Source organism: Antechinus flavipes, chromosome 2 (genome assembly GCF_016432865.1).
Source record: "Antechinus flavipes isolate AdamAnt ecotype Samford, QLD, Australia chromosome 2, AdamAnt_v2, whole genome shotgun sequence".
NCBI lineage: Eukaryota > Metazoa > Chordata > Mammalia > Dasyuromorphia > Dasyuridae > Antechinus > Antechinus flavipes.
This window is the reverse complement of record NC_067399.1, coordinates 389717162-389738657: the sequence shown is the minus strand read 5'-3', so window position 1 is coordinate 389738657 and position 21496 is coordinate 389717162. Positions and strand designations below refer to the sequence as shown.

General features: G+C 43.3%; 3 protein-coding genes across 3 annotated transcripts; 2 read left to right on the top strand and 1 right to left on the bottom strand.

Annotated features, from left to right (window-relative positions):
* The first annotated feature begins 110 nt into the window (after positions 1–110).
* On the top strand, positions 111–1584 carry NDUFA2 (NADH:ubiquinone oxidoreductase subunit A2). The gene is made up of 3 exons (XM_051978561.1): positions 111–405; positions 745–851; positions 1317–1584. The coding sequence occupies exons 1-3, from the start codon at positions 302–304 to the stop codon at positions 1406–1408; spliced, it is 303 nt and encodes a 100-aa protein (XP_051834521.1). The 5' UTR covers positions 111–301; the 3' UTR covers positions 1409–1584.
* A 2-nt stretch (positions 1585–1586) lies between these two features.
* On the bottom strand, positions 1587–8801 carry TMCO6 (transmembrane and coiled-coil domains 6). Its single transcript, XM_051978560.1, has 12 exons — positions 8568–8801; positions 7626–7738; positions 7276–7388; positions 6797–6980; positions 4499–4603; positions 4301–4386; positions 3941–4057; positions 3519–3630; positions 3151–3337; positions 2830–2924; positions 2392–2559; positions 1587–2000 (listed from the first exon to the last, which is right to left on the bottom strand). Exons 1-12 carry the CDS (start codon positions 8650–8652, stop codon positions 1854–1856), a joined length of 1512 nt encoding a protein of 503 aa, XP_051834520.1. The 5' UTR covers positions 8653–8801; the 3' UTR covers positions 1587–1853.
* An 8947-nt stretch (positions 8802–17748) lies between these two features.
* CD14 (CD14 molecule) lies at positions 17749–20178 on the top strand. The gene is made up of 2 exons (XM_051978557.1): positions 17749–17936; positions 18853–20178. The coding sequence occupies exons 1-2, from the start codon at positions 17934–17936 to the stop codon at positions 20005–20007; spliced, it is 1158 nt and encodes a 385-aa protein (XP_051834517.1). The 5' UTR covers positions 17749–17933; the 3' UTR covers positions 20008–20178.
* Positions 20179–21496: the final 1318 nt, after the last annotated feature.

The following is a 21496-nucleotide window of genomic DNA, read 5'->3' as shown; positions in this document are numbered from 1 at the left end:
TACGTGTCATTACCATAGCAACTCCGCTCACGTAGACGTGAACTAGTCTTCTACGGAAGTGAACGGGGCCAGTAACCCGCCAGATCTTTTGATAATTCTAACGTAATTGGCTGAATTTCACTTTGGTTATCACTCTCCCCACCCCTTCCCCCGCATCTGGCCAATCCTGCAGGACAACAGACAATTCTCCAAAGACCAAAGCAGATTGGTGAGGTGAATGATATCTCTCCGTGATTGGCCGTACGAGCCCTTTCCTTCCGAAGACTGAAGGAGTAGCGGTGTTCTGCAGTCTTTGGGAAAGATGGCGGCAGCCGCAGCCCGCGGAATCGGTTCCAAAGTAGGCCAGAACCTGAGAGAGATCCGCATCCACTTGTGCCAGCGCTCGGCCAGCAGTCAAGGAGTGAGGTTTGGTTGGATTGCGTTGTTTGGACGGGTGGGGCAGCCTGGGCGGAGGTCGAAAGGTCACGACCTCACGAGGTCATCTTGCATCTATTCTGTGGGTGATTTGGGGAAGTCACTAGAGGGGAAGGAAAAGGGAATGGGAACAGGAGGAAGGGCTCCCCTCTCTGACAGACCCTAAGTCACTTGGTTCAGTCACGCCGGCTCTCTGATCTTTAGTGTTCTTACCTGTAAACCGGGGAGGATGTGACTTTAAAACATCTTGTTACATAAGTATCCTTGCCTCCCCAATGTCAAAGCAGCATAAAAAAGGTGAGTTACTTCTTCCCTTACTCCCTCCTTCAGGGACTTCATTGAGAAACACTATGTGGAACTAAAGAAGGCGAATCCCGACTTCCCCATCCTGATCCGTGAGTGCTCCAAGGTGCAGCCCAAACTATGGGTCCGCTATGGTGAGCTGGAGCTTGGGACCACACGGGAGTGGTGGGGAGCATTGTAGCCCCTGGTTTAACAAGTTTCAGCCTTAGGAAGATTTAATGCAGCCCCACACTACAACTGTAAAAAGGTTTTTCTAATGGGAGAATCATAGGCATAATACTTAAGAGCCTCGTCAAACCCCTGCTCTTGGGTTTTCTGCCACCATAGGGAAGATGGAACCAGAGAGGCTTGGCCCCTTTGCTTTACCTTATAGCTTTAGTCTACCCACACATAACCTCAAGGTTGTAGTTTAACATCAAATCTAGTTGGAATCTTTAATTTACACATTATCAGCAAAAAATAGGAAAACATCCCAACCCATGGTAGTTCTTTTTTCCAAATGTCAGTAACCAGTCTGTAATACATCTTGTGCTTAATATGGCCCATTTCTTCATTCAGTGATACCTACATAAAAGGTGTTTTCTAACTTTTATTCTCAGCTTTTGGCCAGGAGAAGAATGTCTCCTTGAACAACCTCAATAGTGAACAAGTGGCTACAGCTCTAGTGAATGTGATGAATAGCAAAGCCTGAAGTCTCAAGAAAACATATTAAGAGTTGCCTCAGAGCTTTGGTTCTGATGGACCGGGAATGAAATATCCACATATTGTAAAATTCTTTCCATGTAAACCTTGTATTGTAATTGAACTATAAGTTTTCTGAATGTTCCCTTTACTCCCCATCCCCAAACATACACATTTATCCACCAACATTGTGACTGAAGAAATTTAATGTAATACAACTTGTCAGTTCTAAGAGAAGCTGTGATATACGAAAGAGGGAAAAGAAGGGGCAGGGAAGGGGGGAGGATGGGAGGATGGGAGCGGGGTAGGAGGACAGGAAATGGGACAGGATTCTGAGCAGCCATGACCTGGTGCCCATTTTGTCAACCCTGAAAGGAAACATAATTGGAGCATAGACAATAACTTTTGAACCACAGAAAAACAGGGCTGGCCCATACAAGCAAGAAAGGGAGAAGTTATGGCAGTGCCAATGCATTCGGTACAAGTGAACTTCCTCCCAGTGCCACCTCCTGAAGAGCTTGTATGCGTTCCTGGAGGTCAGGCTCTTCTTTGTGTTTCTCCAAAGCCTGTAGGCCAGCATGCTGTAAGAAGTCCTGAGCTGCCTGTTTAGAGGAGACAAGATGTGGTGAGGCATGGATGTGCCATATTTTCTACACTGAATGATGGGGAGTGGGAGGGGAGGGAGGGAAGAAAATTTCTACTGGGGAAAGTGGGGCAGAGAAAGCATATATGCCTGTAAGTAATATCAGGGATGGTTAAGATGGGGTCCTATCTTTAACTTTTTTTTTTTTCTGAGGTAATTGGGGTTAAGTAATTTGCCCAGGATCACACAGCTAGGGAATGTTAAGTGTCTAAGGCCAGATTTGAACTCGGGTCCTCCTGATCTCAAGGCCGGTGCTTTACCCACTGCACCATCTAGCTGCCCCCTGGAGTCCTATCTTTAGCCTATTTGAAACACCAAAATGTGGAACCTGAACCTGAATCAAAACCCACCTCAGGCTGGTGTACAAAAAGCAGTTGCAACAGCTCCAGGCTCTGTCCTACCACCTCAGAATCAGAAAGGGTCAGGATATCTAGCATGTGGGGGAGTACTGGACCAGGCCAGAGTCTCTGGCAATAGAAAGGTCCCTTCTCAGCAATGTTACACAGGATTGTCAGCACCTACAAACACAACATTTAACATTAGTATAGCACTTTAAAATTCTAAAGAGCTTTCTTCAGTACTCCATTATATTTGTTTTACAGATGAAGCTGAGGCTTCAAATAACAAACAACATCTACACTCACAGGTACTAAGAATTCAGAGGAAAGCAGCCTAATTGCCAACTCCTAGTTGTTTCCTGCTACACAATACTACTAAAAATTGAAAAGGACAACACAAACTCTTGTGTTCCTAACTTGTAAACAACAAATGTGCTAACCACTACTTACCAGTATGCGTACCACCCGTGAAATAGGTAAGAGTTGCAAGAGGGGAGCAACCAGATCCAGGGACAGCAATGCTGTGCAGAGGCCAGGATCTTTTACTAGAGAAGAGGCACCATGACCAGGTTACTCACAGAACTCAAGTCCAAGGAAGTAAGTTACAGTTACAAGAGCATGGTTACACATGTGTTATAAGGTCATAAAACACCTTTCTAATCCATCCCAAACTCATTTTAAGCTAAGAAGTCCCCAGATGTGTGGAAAAGTTACTATTACTTTAACGAGACAGAAATCATTGCAGTGAGTTGACTTAGCCCCATCACATACCAGTAAGGTTATTGAGGACCCAGAGGCACTCAGGGACCAGGCTAGGTTGGTGCTGGATGAAGAACTCCATGAGGATAAACATGGCCACTATAATTCGCTCGTCTGCAAAATCTGCTCGTACCCCTGCATCTGCTGCTCCTTCCTCTGCCAGCAAGTTACCAAAGCAACGAAGAACTGGGCAGGCCAACTGCAAAGGCAAGATGGGTGGCAGGAAGGATAAGGGGTTAGTTGGTGATTCGAGGACAGGGGAATATTTAACAAGAAGGGAGGACACCAAGGATATCCTACATACTGTCACCCAAGCAGGGCTGAAAACACCTGCTTCTCCTGGGTAGTAAAGAATTCCTCAGTGACCTCTCTCTACCTACCAGATCCAGTCCTGTATCCACAGATCCTGAGGCAGCCCTAGCCAAATCCATCAGCAATAGCCCCAGAGTGGACAAAGCTCCTCGGGAAATGAGCAGTGGATTGTTCACCTGGCTAGAATAGAGAAGGAAGCATAGTCATGTCTCCACATCCCAGAACCCTAAGTTAGACTAAGCCACCAACCAAAGTCAGTATGAACCCTGGGCCTTACTACACCTAGAGAACTAAAATAGAACAATAGTACTTAAAATTATTTTCCAAGCCTAAAGAAAATAAGATGGGAATTTAGCACTGTCCCACCCCACTCCCTGCAGTCTCAGCAAATACTATGCTGTGATTCTGATTCAATACTCCATGAATTTATGGTATAGAAGGATTCCTAAGGAAGATTCTAAGTGGCATTCCTACTTTGAGCCCATGGTACCTGCAGATAATGTAGTGAAGGCACCAGGCAAACTCCACAGCAACACTAGCCCCCAGCTCTGGGGTAGGGTGTAGAAGTCGAAGCATGTTCGGGAGAATGGCGGAGTCCAAGACAGAGCTGCCAGTCAAAGGAGCACAATAAATTGGAGTATGAATGAAAATACAAGGTTCTCATCAAGATCCCACTGTAAATGAAAATGACACTCAAACTTGAGGCCCTTCTCAGGATTGGAAGTTAGGAAAGTAAACCAGAAACAAACAGTACACTTGAAGTAAGTATACTTACTGAGCCTGAGGCTCACCTTTGGCCACCAGTCTCCCCTCCCATGCTGCTGTCCCAAATGAAAGAAGATTTACTTACGGGATGATTTCCTTAGGAGCTTCATTGGCCTGCAAAAGTTGTGACAAGGTATAGCCAAGAGCTTCCAGAACAGCTGCATGGGGGGACTGGAATAAGACAATGTAGATCTTAATGAAGGAACAGAAAGAAAGCAATGTCTAGAGCCATCCTCCCCAAGCAGTAAAGGCATGCAGAAGTGAAGAGCATTGGATCCCTCACCTGGATGCATAAAGCAAGAGCTGGAATAATGCCCTGCGGAAGAAGCTGCCTCCTCACAGCCTCACTCTCCACAGCCAGGTTGCCTAGTGTGTAGAGACATAGCTCCTGAGAATAGAAGGGGACAAGAAAGAATTCTGAGGTTTTCCCCTTCCCCAGATTAAGAAGAGGGGAATCCTTGAAACATTTTTATCAACAAATCTGAGCCCAGGAATTCTACATTTCAACAAGTGAACACTGGCCACCCCCAAGGTTCTGCCCAAGCCCCTGAGGGATCAATCAGACTGGACACATGAGCAGACTTGTTTATCCCAGTGCACCAGTAATCAGAAGCTGGGGATCAGTACCTACTCGTGCCTTATACCACCGCTTTAGTTAATGCTAATAATATGACTTTCAAAGGACATGTGACATAATGTGGGTCCAAGAGTCACTGATTTTGATACTAGGTCTTGCAGTGGGATGGCAGTGGGAGACAGGGTTTCAGGCATCTGAGCAGTGGATTGACAGACATGAGTCTGGAACCAGGCCCTTGGATCCAAATTCCATCACTAGGTGTCTGACCTCAAAAAGACCAAGAGGAACACAGAGAGAAAACAAATTAAGTCATTCTTAAGGATAGTAAACATCTGATTAATGTACCTGCTGGCAAAGGTAAAGACCAAATGTGGCAAGAGAATATATTCCCCATGATACCCCCGTGATCCAATATTTCCTTTGTCAGGAATTTAATCTGAAAATCTTATCAAAATAATAATTTAAAAAAATTACACAAGGCTATCACAGCAGTATATGTAATTTTTAAAAATTAAAACGTTTTGTAGGAGAATGGTTACATAAATTGTTCCATATAAATGTAATAGAATATAATAATACAATTAAGATAAACAAATATAAGGTTTGCCAAAAAAAAATCTGCTACAATGCTACTGGATTTAGGGGTCAAAGAACCTGGGTCCCAGTTCTGTTACCTGTGAGACCTTAAGTAAATCATTTAAGCTCTCTGGCCTGTTTCCTCATCTGTAAAATGAAGAATTTTGACTAAATAATCTCTGAATTCCCTTCTAGCTTTCACTCTGTGGAACCTTTATGAAAAAAATGTAAACTGAAAAAAGCATTATCATAAAATGTAATACACATTAATATTACATATAGTGGGAAATGAATGAGAAGAAGTGGACCAAAAATCCTGATGAAGACTTAAGCAATTATATTTAACATTTTTATGTTACAGACTCCTTTAGCAGTCTGGTGAAGTCTATGCCTCCTCAGAATAAGGCTTTTAAATGCAAAAAAAATTTAGGATTGCAAATGAAATACTAAAATAGAGTTATCAAAATATATATTTTTTAACATTCACAGACCAGAGAGAGAACTCTAGGTGCAGATTGAAACATACATTTTTCACTTTACTTTTCTTGCCTTTTTTGCAGGTGGCAACATGGATAATAAGGAAATATGTTTTACATGACTTCACATGTATAATTGATATCGTATTGCTTGCCCTCTCGAGGATGGAAGAGGGTTTGGAGAGAGAGCTGGGAAATCAAAACTTTTAAAAATCATTGTTAAATTTAATTTAGTTTTTTTTTAAATGTCATGGACCTTGGGCTAAAAATATCTAACAGAAAGGGATGACAAAAATTCATGTAATACTTTTTTAAAAGCCAGACTAATTTCATAACAAGAAGCCAAATCAGAAATTGTCCTGCAATTTATAGTCTTACAGATTTTCCTGGACACTGAAAGGTTAAGTGACTAGTGACCAAAGTCACATAGTATATAACAGAAAAGACTTGAATCCAGATCTTGATTCCTAGGTCAATTCCCTATCTACACTATTCTGCCTCTCTTATATGATGTTTTATGCACTGGAATGAATTTAAATGTAATAATTAGTAAACAAGTTTAGTGACTTATTGAAGTTCAATGTTAAATTTTAACAAAAAAATTTTTTTAAATAAAAGCATATATATTCCAAAAGAGTCATTTAAAAGCGCTAATTAAAGTCATAAAAACGGAAGTTACATAGAAACATTATCTCTGGAGAATCAAAATGAAAAGGGGAAAAAAGGATAAATGGAGACAATAAGTACAAAGTAAAAAGAACTCCAGAATTGGAATGCAGGACCTAGGAATCTCAGTTCTACTACCTACCACATGGGACCCTTGGCTAGACAACTCATATATCTGGTCCTCCATATCGATCACTCATCACTATTGAACTAGTGAACTCTAATAACCTTCTTTTGGCTCCCACACACTAAGTGAAGGGTTAAAGGGAATAGGGTGAGCTCTTACTATGAAGTCAGCACTGTGCCCAGAAAGGTATGTGAGGAGGTAGGATGTGGAAGGCAGGCAGGCTTCCGCCACATTGGGCTGGTCAGCATGGGAGAGTTCATGCAGACATCGAGCTGCCTCCATCTGCAGTGAAGCCCAGTTGCTAGTCAGGAGTCCGATGAGTGTACGAATACTGCCTTCTAGCCTGTAATACCAAATATTAGAATTTGGCTCAACCCGTGCAACAGGTCCCTCCCAATCTCCAAACAAATAAAGCCAGATTCAAATCTCAACTCTACTATGTAAATAGCTCTGAGAATTCAGACAAATCACTTTAATTCTCAGGGTCTCATTTCCCCTCTCCAGAAGAAGAGTTGGACTAGATAATCCTATGAAATCCAAACATTTTCCTGGGTTGCCTTTCTTCCCCAGGAATCAAGATCTGCTTTCCGAAGTCTCCACACCCCAGATACTCTAGCCACAGAGATAAGAGTACAGACCTGATAAAAGTCTGCTGTGTTTCAGGATGCTGTAGGCTATGCCGTAGGCTGATTAAAGCCTTCTCCTTCTCCTTCTCCGTTCCCCGTTGAGACATCCGGAGTAAGTGTAGCACCTGTGGAACAGTGGAGAGTTAGTCACAGAAGAGATAGAGCCCAGTAATCTTTAAAGTATGTAAACAATTAAATGACCCCAGGTTATTTATAACCCAGGGTTCTCTTAACCAAACCTAACAACCTATTAAGCACCAGTAGCAGTCAAGGTGTTTTGTATTCATTTGGATAGTGGTTCAAAGTACTAGGCAGCCGAGAACCCTTTGTCATCGAAGAAATAGCCTACAGCATTAACTCACCTCCAGCTCTTCCAGGGGCTTATTCTGGAATTCATCCCTGGGTTCTTCCAGGTCGCTGTCCCTCAGCAATCTCTTGCTGACCAGGTGCTGTTCCCGCCTGGCCTTCCTTAAAGCTGGAGGAAAGAGGCCAGGAGCTCAAATCCAAAGTGGGGGACATGGGGGATCAAGTTAAGGCTAGAGAATACACAGACCAAAGGATCAGGCCCCAAGTGGGAGAATATGGCCAAGAAGTTTAGGCCAAAGCTGGAGGCCAAAAATCTCAGAGGCCAGAGACTGGGGGTCACAAAAAGGAACCGGCTCAGGTCAAGCCAAGTCTGGGAGTGGGAGGGGTCGGCAGAGTTACAAGGGCCAGTGGGTCAGAATGGGGGATAAGGGAGGATTGGGAGAGTGGAAGGGGGGAGGTTTTTTTTTGGGGGGGGCGAGCTAGGGAACACACAGGGTCTAGAGATTGTAAATGAGCAAGGGGGAGCACCCGAGGAGAAGAAGGAAGGAGATTAAGGGGGATCAGAAGGGCAGAGAGGAAATTTAGGAGTGAGTTATCCGAGGAGGCCAGAGTTGGGGAGGGGAAAAGGGGGCGTCACAGGGTTCTGGGGCTCTCGGTAGTAAGATCTGAAAAGCCAAGGACGGGCAGAAGAAGGGGGGAGGGGTATATGTTACAGGTCTGGAAGGAGAGGAGGGAAATCAAAATTACCAGGGCCTTTGGGCAGATCCCAGAGGCAAGATTAGGGGATCGGAGGATCCGGGGGCGAAGAATGGGGATCAAGGAGGCCAGAATGGGGCTGGGGGGAATAGATGGGAATCACAGGGGTCAGAAGCTGTCGGGAGGGGACAAAAGGGATGGGGGGAGGGCAAAAGGGTTCAGAGGCTCTGGGCCGGGGGCCATCGAGTCTAGAGGGAGGATGCAGCCCCAGAGCACCGCGGCCCCTCCGGCGCGGGCCGCACCTGCCTCCCGCTCCCGCCAGCGATCCCGCTGCTCTTGCAGATTGTAGCCATGGGCCCGGAGGCGGCCGCTGCGATGATTCCACATGACCCCAGGCGCTTTGCGGGCACAATAGGACCAGGCCTAGGACGGGCGGCGGGCAGCGGGCGGCGGCAGAGGCGGCTGGGGGAGGAGGAAAAAGAGAAGAAGAAGGAGGAGGGGCGGGAGGCGCCTAGACTCGCCCTACAGCTGCACTTCCGGTGGCGGGGGGTCGGGCGGGGCTGCGGAGCGCAGGGCGGAGCCTCCGAGGGCCAGCGCGGCTTGCTAGGGCAAATCTGGTTTCACTTCCCTAATTCGCGACTTCCTAAAGGAAGTTGCTTATCCGGTCTTTCTCCCGTCGGTAAGGCCAGAGCCCTCTCTCCCCGTCTCCTGTGGCGCTCCCACCCCCGCCCCCAGCTCAAGCTGCTCAACCTCCCCCTCGCAGCCGCTGTCTTCATCCGCCCCTCAACATTCCTCCAGCTCCGGATGCCGAGTCTACGCCCCTGAGCGGCCTCCAGCCTCCTCCCACCGCAGGATTTGGAATAAACAAGTGTAGACAGCAATCCTTTCACTTATCAAAAGTAAATGGATTTCTTGTATAAAAATGGGCGTACAGAATGGGAAATGAATAAGGCGATATCAGCAGTAGTCTGAAATCCCAAACAAATCCATCAGTCTCATAATTTTCTTCTGAAAATGCAGAATTATTAATAAGAGAAGGAACAACCAGCATGCATATTGCTAGCTTTCATGTTTGAAGCATCCCACAAATATTATTTTCACTGTATCTTCACAACACCCCTGGGAAATAGGTGCTATTATTATCCCTATTTTACAAATGAAGAAGCTGAGGTTCAGCAAACACTTGCCCAGGATCATACAGATGTCTGAGGCTGGATTTGACTTTAGGTCTTGCTGATTCCAAGTCTGGCACTATCAGGTTCCACCTACCTGTAGATTCTGAATCTAACAGGTTGAGACTTCTGGAAAAAGTGAAAAAATCCTGTTTATGACTGAGAAACTACTAGTTCTAATATACCAATGTATATGTTGAGATTGGGAAAGGGGACCCCAAACGTTTGGGGTCACAGACCGATGTCATGATGTCCTAGTCAAGGGGCAAAGTTTATTAGAATTGTAATGCCAACAGAAGCAGACTAAATTTCAAAAGAGATTAGCAAGGAACCAAGAGAAAGGAGATAGATTTATGGGATAGAGTTGGATCAGAGCTTCTTGTTACTTATTTGCTAATTTTATGGCTTTCAGGTAGGTTTAAGGGGTAGTTTTATTCACTATTGTCTCGGGAACTTGATTGTCATTGACCAACAGATTATATCTATCAGTCAATAGTGTTTGTAGGACTATTTTAAGGCCTGAAGACTTTAGAATCATTACAGACATTGTCAGTACTCTAAAGTCAGGGGGTCTCAGGATCACTAATATATCTTCCTAAAACCTAAGGGAAAAATATTATTATATTCCTAGGCCAGAAGCCTTTTCCAATCATTGACAGACTGTTAGAATAGCACTCCAAGGCAAGGGTACTTCAAAATCATTGCTATCTCCCCTAGAAGCTATATTGATGAGGTTAGTGGCAGTCAGAGTTGTTAAAATCCCCTTACGGTCGACACACAGGTTCTTCATATCATGAAACCCAAAATATTAATTGGCAAAAATGAAAGTTTATTGTTGGACAGGAAGCCAGTTCTGCTGAGACTGACTCTTTAGTGGCAAAGTCCTCTTAGGGAAATAGAGGCTGATGCTGAGAAGAGAATGCCTTCTCAGCAGGCAGGGTTCTAGCAGCAGAGCAAGCAGCTTCAGGCCTTCTGCAAGGAGTGAGAAACTGCCCTTTAAAAGGAATCTTGTGGCTTCAGGTTGAAAAGGAAGCCAAGTTTCCAGGCCTAGATACTTATGAGTATCCGGCCCAGATCTCCTATTGGAATTAACAACACTTCAAAGGGGTGCTTTTTGACCAAGATTTCTAATTGAATCAAAGGGTCTGGCATCCCTGAAAGAAAAGTTCTCTCGGGGGGGAGACTCCAAAAGAGATCACAGATCAAATGGAAACACAGTTTCAGAGTGATATTCTTAAAGAGAACAGTTTCAGTAAAGGGAACAGTTTCCCTCCCCCTTCAATATTACATCACATATACTAGTATATTTTCTATGTTAATATATTTTAATATAGTGAAAACAGGACTCATTTCTAAGATAGGCAACTGGGATTATTCTTTTTTAAATTAATTTACTTTTTTATTGAAGCTTTTTACTTACAAAGCATATGCATGGGGCAATTTTTCCAACATTGACCCTTGCATAACCTTTTGTTGCAAATTTTCCCCTCTTTTCTGTACCCCCTCCCCTAGCTGGCAGGTAATCCAATACATGTTAAATATGTTGAAATGCGTCTTAGATACATTATATGTATACATATTTATACAATTATCTTGTTGCACAAGAAAAATCAGATCAAGAAGGAAGTAAAAGAAAAACTAAGAAAATACAGTGCAAGCAAATAACAACAGAGAGAGTGAGAATGCTATATTGTGTTCCACACTCTGTTCCCACAGTTCTCTCTCTGGGTGTAGATGGTTCTCTTCGTCACTGCACAAGTGGAACTGGTTTGAATCATCTCAATATTAAAAAGAGCTGTGTCCATCAAAATTGATCGTTGTATAGTCATCTTGTTGCCGTGTGTAATGATCTCCAGGTTCTGCTCATTTCTTTTTTTTTTTTCTCCTTTTCTGCATTTTGGGTTTTTTCTTTTTCTTTTTTTTAATAATTATAACTTTTTATTGACAGAACCCATGCCAGGGTCATTTTTTACATTATCCCTTGCACTCACTTCTGTTCTGATTTTTCCCCTCCCTCCCTCCACCCCCTCCCCAAGATGGCAAGCAGTCCTATACATGTTAAATATGTCACCGTATATCCTAGATATAATATATGTGTGCAGAACCAAACAATTCTCTTGTTGCACAGGAAGAATTGGATTTAGAAGGTAAAAATAATCTGGGAAGAAAAACCAAAATGCAAGCAGTTTACATTCATTTCCCAGCGTTCTTTCTTTGGGTGTAGCTGCTTCTATCTATCATTGAGCAATTGAAACTGAGTTAGATTTTCTCTTTGTCGAAGAAATCCACTTCCATCAGAATACATCCTCATACAGTATCGTTGTTGAAGTGTATAATGATCTCCTGGTTCTGCTCATTTCACTTAGCATCAGTTCATGTCTCTCCAGGCTTTTCTGAAATCCTTCTGCTGGTCATTTCTTATAGAACAATAATATTCCATAACATTCATATATCACAATTTATTCAGCCATTCTCCATTTGATCGGCATTAACTCAGTTTCCAGTTTCTGGCCACTACAAAAGGGCAGCCACAAACATTCTTGCACATACAGGTCCCTTTCCCTTCTTTAAGATCTCTTTGGGATACAAGCCTAGTAGTAATACTGCTGGACCAAAGGGTATGCACAGTTTGATAACTTTTTGAGCATAGTTCCAAATTGCTCTCCAGAATGCTTGGATCTGTTCACAATTCCACCAACAATGCATCAGTGTCCCAGTTTTAATTGGGACTATTCTGATGATCAAATAATAGGCAGTCTGGAGTAAAAAGACTAGTGGTATGTGTAGAGTTACAAGATCCAGGTATGGGGAGCTAAGCACTAAGCCCCTCTTTATCCAAATTCCTACTCAGAGGTATCTCCAGATACAAACAGAAAGTGGGCCAACACACTCACTAGGCAGTCTAATAGCGTGTGGGGGGTACAATACAGAAGCAGAGCCTGGGTTATATAGCTGAAAAAAACATGGGTCCTCTCCTTATCCTGGTGATTTTTAAATTCATTTGCTGGAGCCCCAGGAACAGGAAAGGGACTATTGCCCAAAGTACAACAATGTCTCCTTATTTGGCAGGAGCAGTGCTGATGTGGTAGTGCATATTCTGTTTCATAGTGATCACATGACCTCCTGAAACTTAGGCCTAGGGTCCGCTCTACTTTATCCTACAATTTTCTGAGAAATCTTCATTTATTCCATTTAATTCCTGCTCTTATTTATACTAACCTGAAGATTTCTCACACCAGTCCTGATACATTCCTTCTACTAGGGCCTCCATGTTATCTCCGCCCTCCAATTCATTTTTTACCTCAGTATCTATTAGGATCCATACTTGTCTGTTCAGGACTAGCACCCTTACATCAGCAGAAGCCTTTACTGAGAATTTCAAACTATTATAGTGATTAAACGTATCATACAAGGTGAGTATAATAAGTGAGTAATAAGACAATACTGCTAAAAATAATGAGCAGGAACCAGAGACTCTGCTTCTACCAACTCCCACCAAACCAAGATCACCACAAGATATCAAAGGAGGACTTCCACATTTGAACTGGAACATGAGCAAACTTTCTAATATCTTTAGTAATTTCCTTGACCAATTTATCATTGTCATCAATTTTCATACAAAAATTAGACAAATTGAATTTTCCACAAACCCCACCTTACTCATCTAGGAGATAATCTATCACCAATCTATGTGGTAATACTGCTTCTCTAGTTTGGGTGGCCTGGTCAGCTAATAAATCTAAGGCTTTGTCTGATTAAATGATGACCTCTATAGCCTATATTATATATTTATTTTTTATATTTATATATTAACATATATATAAACACACATACACTGGGGCCAAGAGTCTCATCATCTATTCACACCTCCATCTTCCTTTTGGGTAATGGAAGTATTTATATTCATTTTCTCCCTCTTGAGATCATCTTATAACCAGATTCCTAAATGCTTCCCTTCCTGTCCCAGTAAGAAAAAGAATTTGGGTCTTACTGATGAAGTTAATAACAGTCAGAGTTTTGGAAATCCCCTTTTATTCAGTGCACGGATTCAACATGAAAAAATTCATGAAACCTGACATATTAATTGGCAAAAATGGAAGTTTATTGTTGGATAGGAAGCCAGTTTTGCTAAAACCCTGGATATGGATGCCCATACAAAAAGTCATAGGGAGATAATCTAATGTCCCTTTGAGGTTTTGTTCTTTTTTTGAGAAGTGCCAATGGCAGGCACTTGGTCCAGGGCAGCTGGGTCTCAAGGGTTAATTTAGTTAACTGTCTTTTTATCTCCTGGTTCATTCTTTCAACCTTGCCAGAGGAATGAGGATGCCAAGGAGTATGAAATTCCCAAGAAATTTCTAAGGCTTGTATTAGGGATCTGAGTATTTTAGCAATGAAATGTGTTTCCTGATCCAAATATATTCTCTCCATCATTCCATACCTGAGCATTATTTACTCCAAAATGACTTTGCTAACTGCAGACAAGGAGAAAGCTTCCACTCATGAGATTAGAAGGTCTACTATGATCAACAGATATTTGAGACAGCTTACTGGTGGCAGCTCAGTAAAGTCTACCTGGATGCTCTCAAAAGGTCTGAGCCCTGGAAGTCTCCCTCCCATTGGCACAAAGCCTTGGGATACCTCATTTGTCCTTCAACAAACAAGACAACCATTCACCAGTTGAGGGGCTAAAGTATACAGACCTGATGATACAAACTTGGTCAAAATTGCATCACACAGATTCTGGACATCCCAATGGCTGCCTTGATGCAAGTGTGGCAAGACCTGCTTCATACCTGCTTTAGTTAGTACCTCTCAACCATTGTGGGGAGGATGGAGAATCATCCTCTCTGCTTGTCTTTCTGGACTCTAAGACTCTGGGCTTTCAGTTTTTCTTCTGGAGTACAGGGTGGAGAAGGTGGTCTCCAAGGTAAAGTAGAGATCACAACTAACATATATGTGTCCTGCTCAGATTCTTCTTCCCTTACTTTTCTTGCAAGTCGGCATGGCTATTGCCCCTAGCTTCAAAAGAGTCTCCTGGCTGGTGTCCTGTCACATGTACAATGGCTACAGACTCTGGCAACAAAAAATTACTTAGAAACTGAGCCAACAGTGTGATACGTACTAATTCCTTCCCTCTACTATTCATCACTCCCCCCCTTTCTTTCAATATTTTCCCAAAAACACATACCACCCCCCAAGCATATTTGGAGTCAATATATATGTTTCCATCCTACCTACTTAATAGTTTTAGCTCCTGATTCAGGAATATAGTTCAAAGATTTGAGCAGATCAGGCTTTCAGTAAGTTCCCTGACTGAAAGAAGAGCTCCTTTCCCCATCCACCACCCTTGAGAAACCATTTATAAACCAATTAATCTTGCAAGTCTTCCCTTACTTGGTCTGATAGGCAAAATACTCTGACTTCGATGAGTCCCTCAGGTGAGCAGTTAAGAAATCTGGGTTAAGATTATGATTATAAGTTAATATCAAATCATCTTTTTCCAATAATTCAACTTCCATATTTCAAAATTATGGCCCTTCTGGTGGAGGAAAGCAGGAAAATCACCTTTGGGGGGAGTCTAATCGTCAGTGTTCCACATCAAGTAAGGACAATCCTAAATCAAAAAGCAGGCAGATTGGTGACTCTCTTCAGAATTTTGAATGAATTTATGAACCCAAAAAGTTAAACCTGCAAAAGAAGTTTATTATTAGAACTGAGAGGTCAGTTTTTGCTAGGAGGCTGACTTCCTTAGAGGCAGGGTAGCAAAGAAATCCTCTAGCAGAAAAATACTGACAGAGAGGTGAATGAGGTCTTGTTAGGGAAATAGGTGAGAGAGATAAAGAGGGAATAACGCTGAAAGAGAATGTCTTTCAGTGGACAGAGGGTCACAGCTATGCCAAGGGGAGAGAGAGGTTCCTTGGCATGGCACCATTAGGGCTTCTGCAAGGGATTAAGTGAAGGAAGCTTGTTTTATGGGCAGCTCTTGGTGGGGGCTGGGAGCAGTTTGAGCTGGAATCAGAATAGAGAATCTTGGAATTGAATGAGAGTCCCTGGACTAATCTCCTCTGAAGGAGTTCCCAAGCTTTCTCCCCAAAGTTCAAGAGAGTGAGAGTTTCAGGGCTCCCCTCATCACTATTCTTTCATCTATGTTCACAAACAAGTGAAAACATTTCTCTAGGGAGGGTAGTGCAAGCACTGGTGCTGAAATCAAGCTTTCCTTCAGTTGTTGAAAATGATGTTCACTCTTAGGATCCCATTAGGAGCTGGTTTTTCCTCAAGCAGGTGACTATAAAAGGGTTTGGTTAGGGTGGCATATGAATCAGTCCTATTTCTACAGTACCCTATTAAATCCAGGAATTTCTTTGGTCCTTCTCAGTCCTAGGTTGTGGTGTTTGCAATATCTTTTCCACTAGAGAAAGATGCAATCTCTTTCTCCCTTCACTGATAAGGTGGCCAAGATACTTTACTTCTCTGACCACAAACCATAACTTTTCTTTAGATACCCTCAGTCCCCATGATCCCAAAAAGTTTAGCATCCTAACTAATAGTGGCCTGGCTGATCTCCTCCCTTTTCTTCCTAGTTATCGATAAGCCATCTACTTGTTAAAAGACTCTGATACCAGGGTTGGGGTCAAAGTCCTCCAAGACTTGCCCAAACAAATTAGGGGACTCTGTGTACTCCTGTGGTATGACACATATTGCTGTCTCATTATTTAGCAAGAGCAGGGCTGACATGGTAGTGCGGATCCTATTTCATAGTGGTCACATAACCTCCTGAAACTTAGGCCGGGTGTCTGCTCTACAGTCTTCTGAGAAATCTTCATTTATTCCATTCACAGGTTCAAATTGCCACTGTGATAGGTTCTGCTTCTGTGATCTTGGGCAAGTCACTTGTCTCATTTTCCTCCTCTGTAAGGTGAGGACTGTGGATCAGATAATCTCTACAGTTGTTTTCAACTACAGCTATTATAATCTGTGGGAATTTATACAAATAAACTGCTGCATATCATGCCAGCTCCCACATTCCCAGTTAGCAGCTGGATTTTGAATTTGGGTTCAGAGTATAGATTTAGTGGAAGTGAAGAAAAGTGAGAAGATTTAATTTATAAATTAATTTATAATTACATTTCTCCACTCCCCAATAGGCACTACACTCCTCTGTAAATTAGGAGCTGAAGCTTTAGTAAATAGCTTACAAGTTTGGGCAACTTGATCTCGCTTAAATCCGATTCATGTGCAAATGAAGGCATCTCCCAAGACTGTATTAGTCTTCTTGAATTCAAAAGAGGAACAAAAGCTCTATCCAGACCAATTGAATCCTTCCCTAAATAAAGAAGGCAAATCCACAGATAGACTGCCTGCAAGGGAAAGGAAGTTAAGAATTTTACTGATCTGAAAACAAGACTAAAAGGAATTTTGTAGCCTCTTCTATCTAGTCTACCTTTAGTACAGATGAGTTTTCTCTGTCTTTAATTCCAGTCCTGTTATGTCACTTGGCTTTCATCCAGTAGGGTTTCAGAAATTGAGTAGATAAAGGGAAATTACCAGATATTGAATTTTTAAATTTTATATGTATATATATATGTGTGTGTATACTTATGCTTTTTATAGAGTGTGGATAACCACTGATTCTGATGAAAATCCCCTTTTGGATGGAGGTGCAGGTTCTTGGTGAAAGAATTCATAAATCCCAAAATATTAATGGCAAAAATGGAAGTTTATTATTGGATAGGAAGCCAATTTTGCTAAAAGACTGACTTCTTTAGTGGCAAAGTCCTATTAGGGGAATAGAGGGCACTAAGAAAAGAATGCCTTCTCAGCAGGCAGGGTCCTACTTTGGACATTCTGCAAAGAACGAATTCAGAAACTGCCCTTTAAAAAGGAATCTTGAAGCACAGGTTTCAGATTGAAAAAAAAGTCAAAGTCCCCAGACTTAGAAGCTTATCAATATCTGGCCCAGATCTCCAATTGGAATTTATAAAAGTCTGGCAACTCCAAAAGATCAATGGTGTACTTTTTGACCAAGATTTCTAATTGAATAATGACACTTAACTAATCTAGGGAGATATGCTTTCCCAGGAGGGCCTGAGACTCCAAGATAAAAAGGGAACACAGTTTCAGAGTGTTAATTTTAAAGGGAACTTAGTTTCCCTCCCCCTTCAATTCTATCTCCAGCCAGACTAGAAACAGACTAGGTAGGACTTAGGGATGGGAGAATAATAAAGAACTGGAGGACTAAGTCAGCTGAGGGGAAAACCCCGCATTTATTTTCCTGGTGTCCCCATGTCCCAGGATTGGCCCTGCTTGGTACTGACATCCTTGATTGCAAAACTAAACAGAGAGGAAGTTGGGGTGGAGAAACAAGATTTGGGTTTAATAACACAGTATAGAAAAGCCTAAGATCTTTCAAAACTCAAGACTGAATAAGACAGAAGCCAAATAGCCCAGCTCTAAGCAGAAAAGAAGTCATAAGTACAGAAACTACCAGGACCCACCATGGTGAGTGTTCTATGTCTTCCTTTACCCCCGACTTTTGTTGTTAACTGTGTTCGACTCTTTTATGATCTCATTTGGGTTTTTGTTTGTTTTGGCAAAGATACTCCAGTGGCTTGCCATTTCCTTCTCTAGTTCATTTTAAAATGATTTTACTGATGAGGACCTGAGGTAAACAGAGTGACACACCTGGGAAGTGTCTGAGGCTATCCTCTGGATTCCGGGTCCACCTTTCTATCTGTACCTCTCCCAAAGCCTAAAGTTTTCAGTGCTGGTCTGGAGCTGTTTAGCTAGGGTTGTAAAGTGGGAGGATGGGAGAAGATTGGGTAAAGATAATATTTGAGAAAAAGAGAAAATGAAGTCTTTGGGCTGGGTTCTGAGGTCAAAATAGGTCCTAATGCTTCTAGGGGAAACTGTAGTGATGAGTTCCCCCCACCTTAGAGTGTTTTTGTTCTAACAATCTGTCTGTCAAAGATTCTAAGATCTTCTGGCTTTAGAATAGTCCTACAAACAATACTGACAGATAAAGAGAAACTACTAGTCAGTGACAACCAAATTCTGAGACAATAGTGAATAGATGCTCCTCAATTCTATCTCAGGGCTATAAAATTAGCATATCATCTACTTTAAGAACTGGATAAATTTGTCCCAAGCCCGGGGTTCTTTGCTAAATCCTTTAGGAACTTAGCCTTCTACAATTGACTTTACAATTACAATAAACTTTGCCCCTTGACTCGGAGATGGGGCAAGTGTGGAAATTCTTTTGAGAAATTTTGCCACACCCATCTGTGACTCCAACCTCCTTGGGCTCTCCTCGTGGACCTCAGCACTAATACTTCACCATTCCCGCTCCTCTGCTTCTCCACTTTCCCCAGCACCCGACTAGCTAGCCTTGAGATTAAACAGCTGATGTCATTCCCAGGTCCCCTGGCAGAGGTTGTCGCTGCCGCTGCTGCTACTGCTGCTCTCTCCCCTGCTGTTGCTTCCCTGGCCATCCTCAGCCATTTGTATCCTGGACGAAGAGGGCGATAATTGCTTCTGCAATTTTTCCACCCCGGAACCCAATTGGAATAGTCTTCAGATGTGCCTTTCGTCTGTGGAGGTGGAGATCCACGGGGGCGGCCACAACTTGGATATCTTTTTGCCGAAAGGCGGCCTTGCCGACCCCAGACAAGCAGCAGACTTGCTGCGATCGCTGCGCCTGAAACGGCTGAAGCTAAAGGATGCCCAGGTGCCGGCCCCACTTCTGTACCAGCTCCTGCAGGCGCTGACCTATACGCGGACCCAGGAGTTGTCGCTGGAAGACCTGGGGGTTTCGCACCCGCCTCTCCAACCGCGATCTCCCAGTGATCACGCCCTGGCCCTGAAAGCCTTGAAGCTCAACAGAGTGTCGCCAGCTGGAGAGGGCGATCTAATGGCAGCGATACTGACTTGGCTAAAACCTGGACTGAAGACGCTGAGCTTGACTGATTCGGGCCTGAGCAGTGTGCCCTGCTCGAACTTGGGCACCTTCAAGGAATTAAGCTCTCTAGATCTGTCGGACAACCCAGCAATAGGAGAGAGTGGCTTAACCGCGGCCCTCTGCCTCAAGGAGTTCCAGGAGCTGCGGGACCTGGCGCTTAGGAACACCAGCCTCCAGTCCCTGGGAGGAGTGTGCGGGGCTCTGGAGGCGAGGGGGGTCAAAGTGCAGCGGCTGGACATCAGTTACAACGAGCTGCGCGATACGCCCTCCACTCAATGTACCTGGCCACCCACCCTGACATCCCTTAACTTGTCCCACGCAAAGCTGAAGTGTGTGCCGAAGTCTCTGCCACAAAGGCTACAGCAGCTGGACCTAAGCCACAACCTGCTGACGAAGCAGCCGACCCTAGACCAGGTGACCGAGCTGGTCCTCGAAGGAAACCCCTTTACCCAAAGCAGCGCCTTAGCCAGGTCGCGAAGGGAGCAAGCGCCAGAGGAGTGTGCAGAGTCGGTTCCTTCCCGTGGGAGCAGGCCCTTCGTGGGCTCCCCGCTAGCCTTTCAGGTCTTTGGGACCGCAGCCTTCGTGCTGCTGTGCAGGGTCAGAAGATTTGCCTGAAGGCAGCTGGAGAGAAAACTGGGGAGGAAAGAAAAACAGTCCAAGTCCCCACCTGATTGCTTTATGATTCCAGGCACTGCGGTGTAACCTGATATTAGTCTCTACTACTTTTCTTAAAAAAACAAACAAACAAACCCAACAACAATAAAACCTAATAACTGAGAAACAAAATGTCTCCATCTCATTTCTTTCTTCCCCAGCGGCTCTTAAGACTAGTTCAAATACACTGGATTTGAAGAAGGGGTAGGGTGGGGGACCGGATGGGAAGGAGGAGGAGGGATCTGCCACAACTGGAATAGGCCCTCAAAAAGCCAAAGAGCCCCAGGCAGAGGGCTGGTCTATTGCTTCCCCTGCGTCAAAACTGGAAGTTACCTTCCTGGAGTCATAAACTCATACTTTAAGGAAGTTTGGAGTTTATCGAGTTCAGAGATTCTTACTCTGAAATTCCTGAATTTAAGGAAAAAAAAAGTCCACTGCATTTAAGTATAACTTGTTTTCTTTGTAATCTTATGCATTTAAAACTTTAAGCATTTCAAAATATTAAGGGATTCATGAAAAATTATAGGAACCTCTATCACAGAAACAGCAAAATTATGAGACATTTAGCTCTTAGCATTGCAGTGATCCAAGACAATTCGAATAGACTTGGGATGGAAAATGCCATATGCATCCAAGGAAAGAACTATGGAGGTTGAAAGCTGATGGAACCATGTTATTTTCACTTTTTTTTGGTTTCCTTTTTCTTTCCTTGTGGTTTCCTCCTTTTGATGTTGAAGAGGGGACCCAAAACTCTAAAAATCCTTAAAGGAGAAAATCTCCTTCAACTCTGCCTCAGTGAGGGACCTTGCCCCCAAAACAAACTTGATTTTTGTCTCATAATACAATTAATTTGGAAATAGGTTTAAAATGATTGTACTTATGTAACCCATATCAGATTGCTTGCTGTTGTGGAAAATCGGGGAGAAAGGGAGGAAAAATGTGGAACCCAAAATCTTAGAAAAATGAATGTTGAAAACTAAACTATTGAAAGGGGGATGAACCTCTTTTCCTCTCCCCCCCCCTTTTTTTTTCTTTATCTAGAAATTCTGACTTTACTTCCCTAGGGAAGACATGTGTGTGGAATCAATTGTATTGAGAACTTGAAGACTTAGGGGTAACAGAAGTAGAATACTGAGAGACCAGACATAGGCGATCTGAAAAATATCCTGTTGGATACTGATTGGGGGATAGCAAACCCCGCCCTGAAACCACCAGATGGGTCATGAATTATTGAGTAGACTCCTAGAGACTCCGGAATCATGGCTGGCAGTGAGCAGGTGAGCAGAAACTTGCCCTCCGAACCTTCCTATTGGCTCAGGCTCGGAGCCTAGGTCTCATTATCTTCTCTCCCTTCAGGTTGGATCTGCAACGGTAACAGTGGTTGTAAAAGCAACATCCTTGTCAGAGGCAGGTGAGAAATTCCTTCTAAGAGGTCAAGCCTAGAAGGAAT

Excerpts from the sequence above, each read along its gene's own strand:
- TMCO6 (XM_051978560.1), bottom strand. The coding sequence starts at position 8,652 with ATGTGGAATCATCGCAGCGGCCGCCTCCGGGCCCATGGCTACAATCTG. Across the intron at positions 7,739-8,567 it reads CTGGCGGGAGCGGGAGGCAG|CTTTAAGGAAGGCCAGGCGG; the intron begins GTGCGGCCCGCG and ends TCTTTCCTCCAG. Across the intron at positions 2,001-2,391 it reads TTTTTGTACACCAGCCTGAG|GCAGCTCAGGACTTCTTACA; the intron begins GTGGGTTTTGAT and ends TCCTCTAAACAG.
- NDUFA2 (XM_051978561.1), top strand. The coding sequence starts at position 302 with ATGGCGGCAGCCGCAGCCCGCGGAATCGGTTCCAAAGTAGGCCAGAAC. Across the intron at positions 406-744 it reads GCCAGCAGTCAAGGAGTGAG|GGACTTCATTGAGAAACACT; the intron begins GTTTGGTTGGAT and ends TCCCTCCTTCAG. Across the intron at positions 852-1,316 it reads CAAACTATGGGTCCGCTATG|CTTTTGGCCAGGAGAAGAAT; the intron begins GTGAGCTGGAGC and ends TTTTATTCTCAG.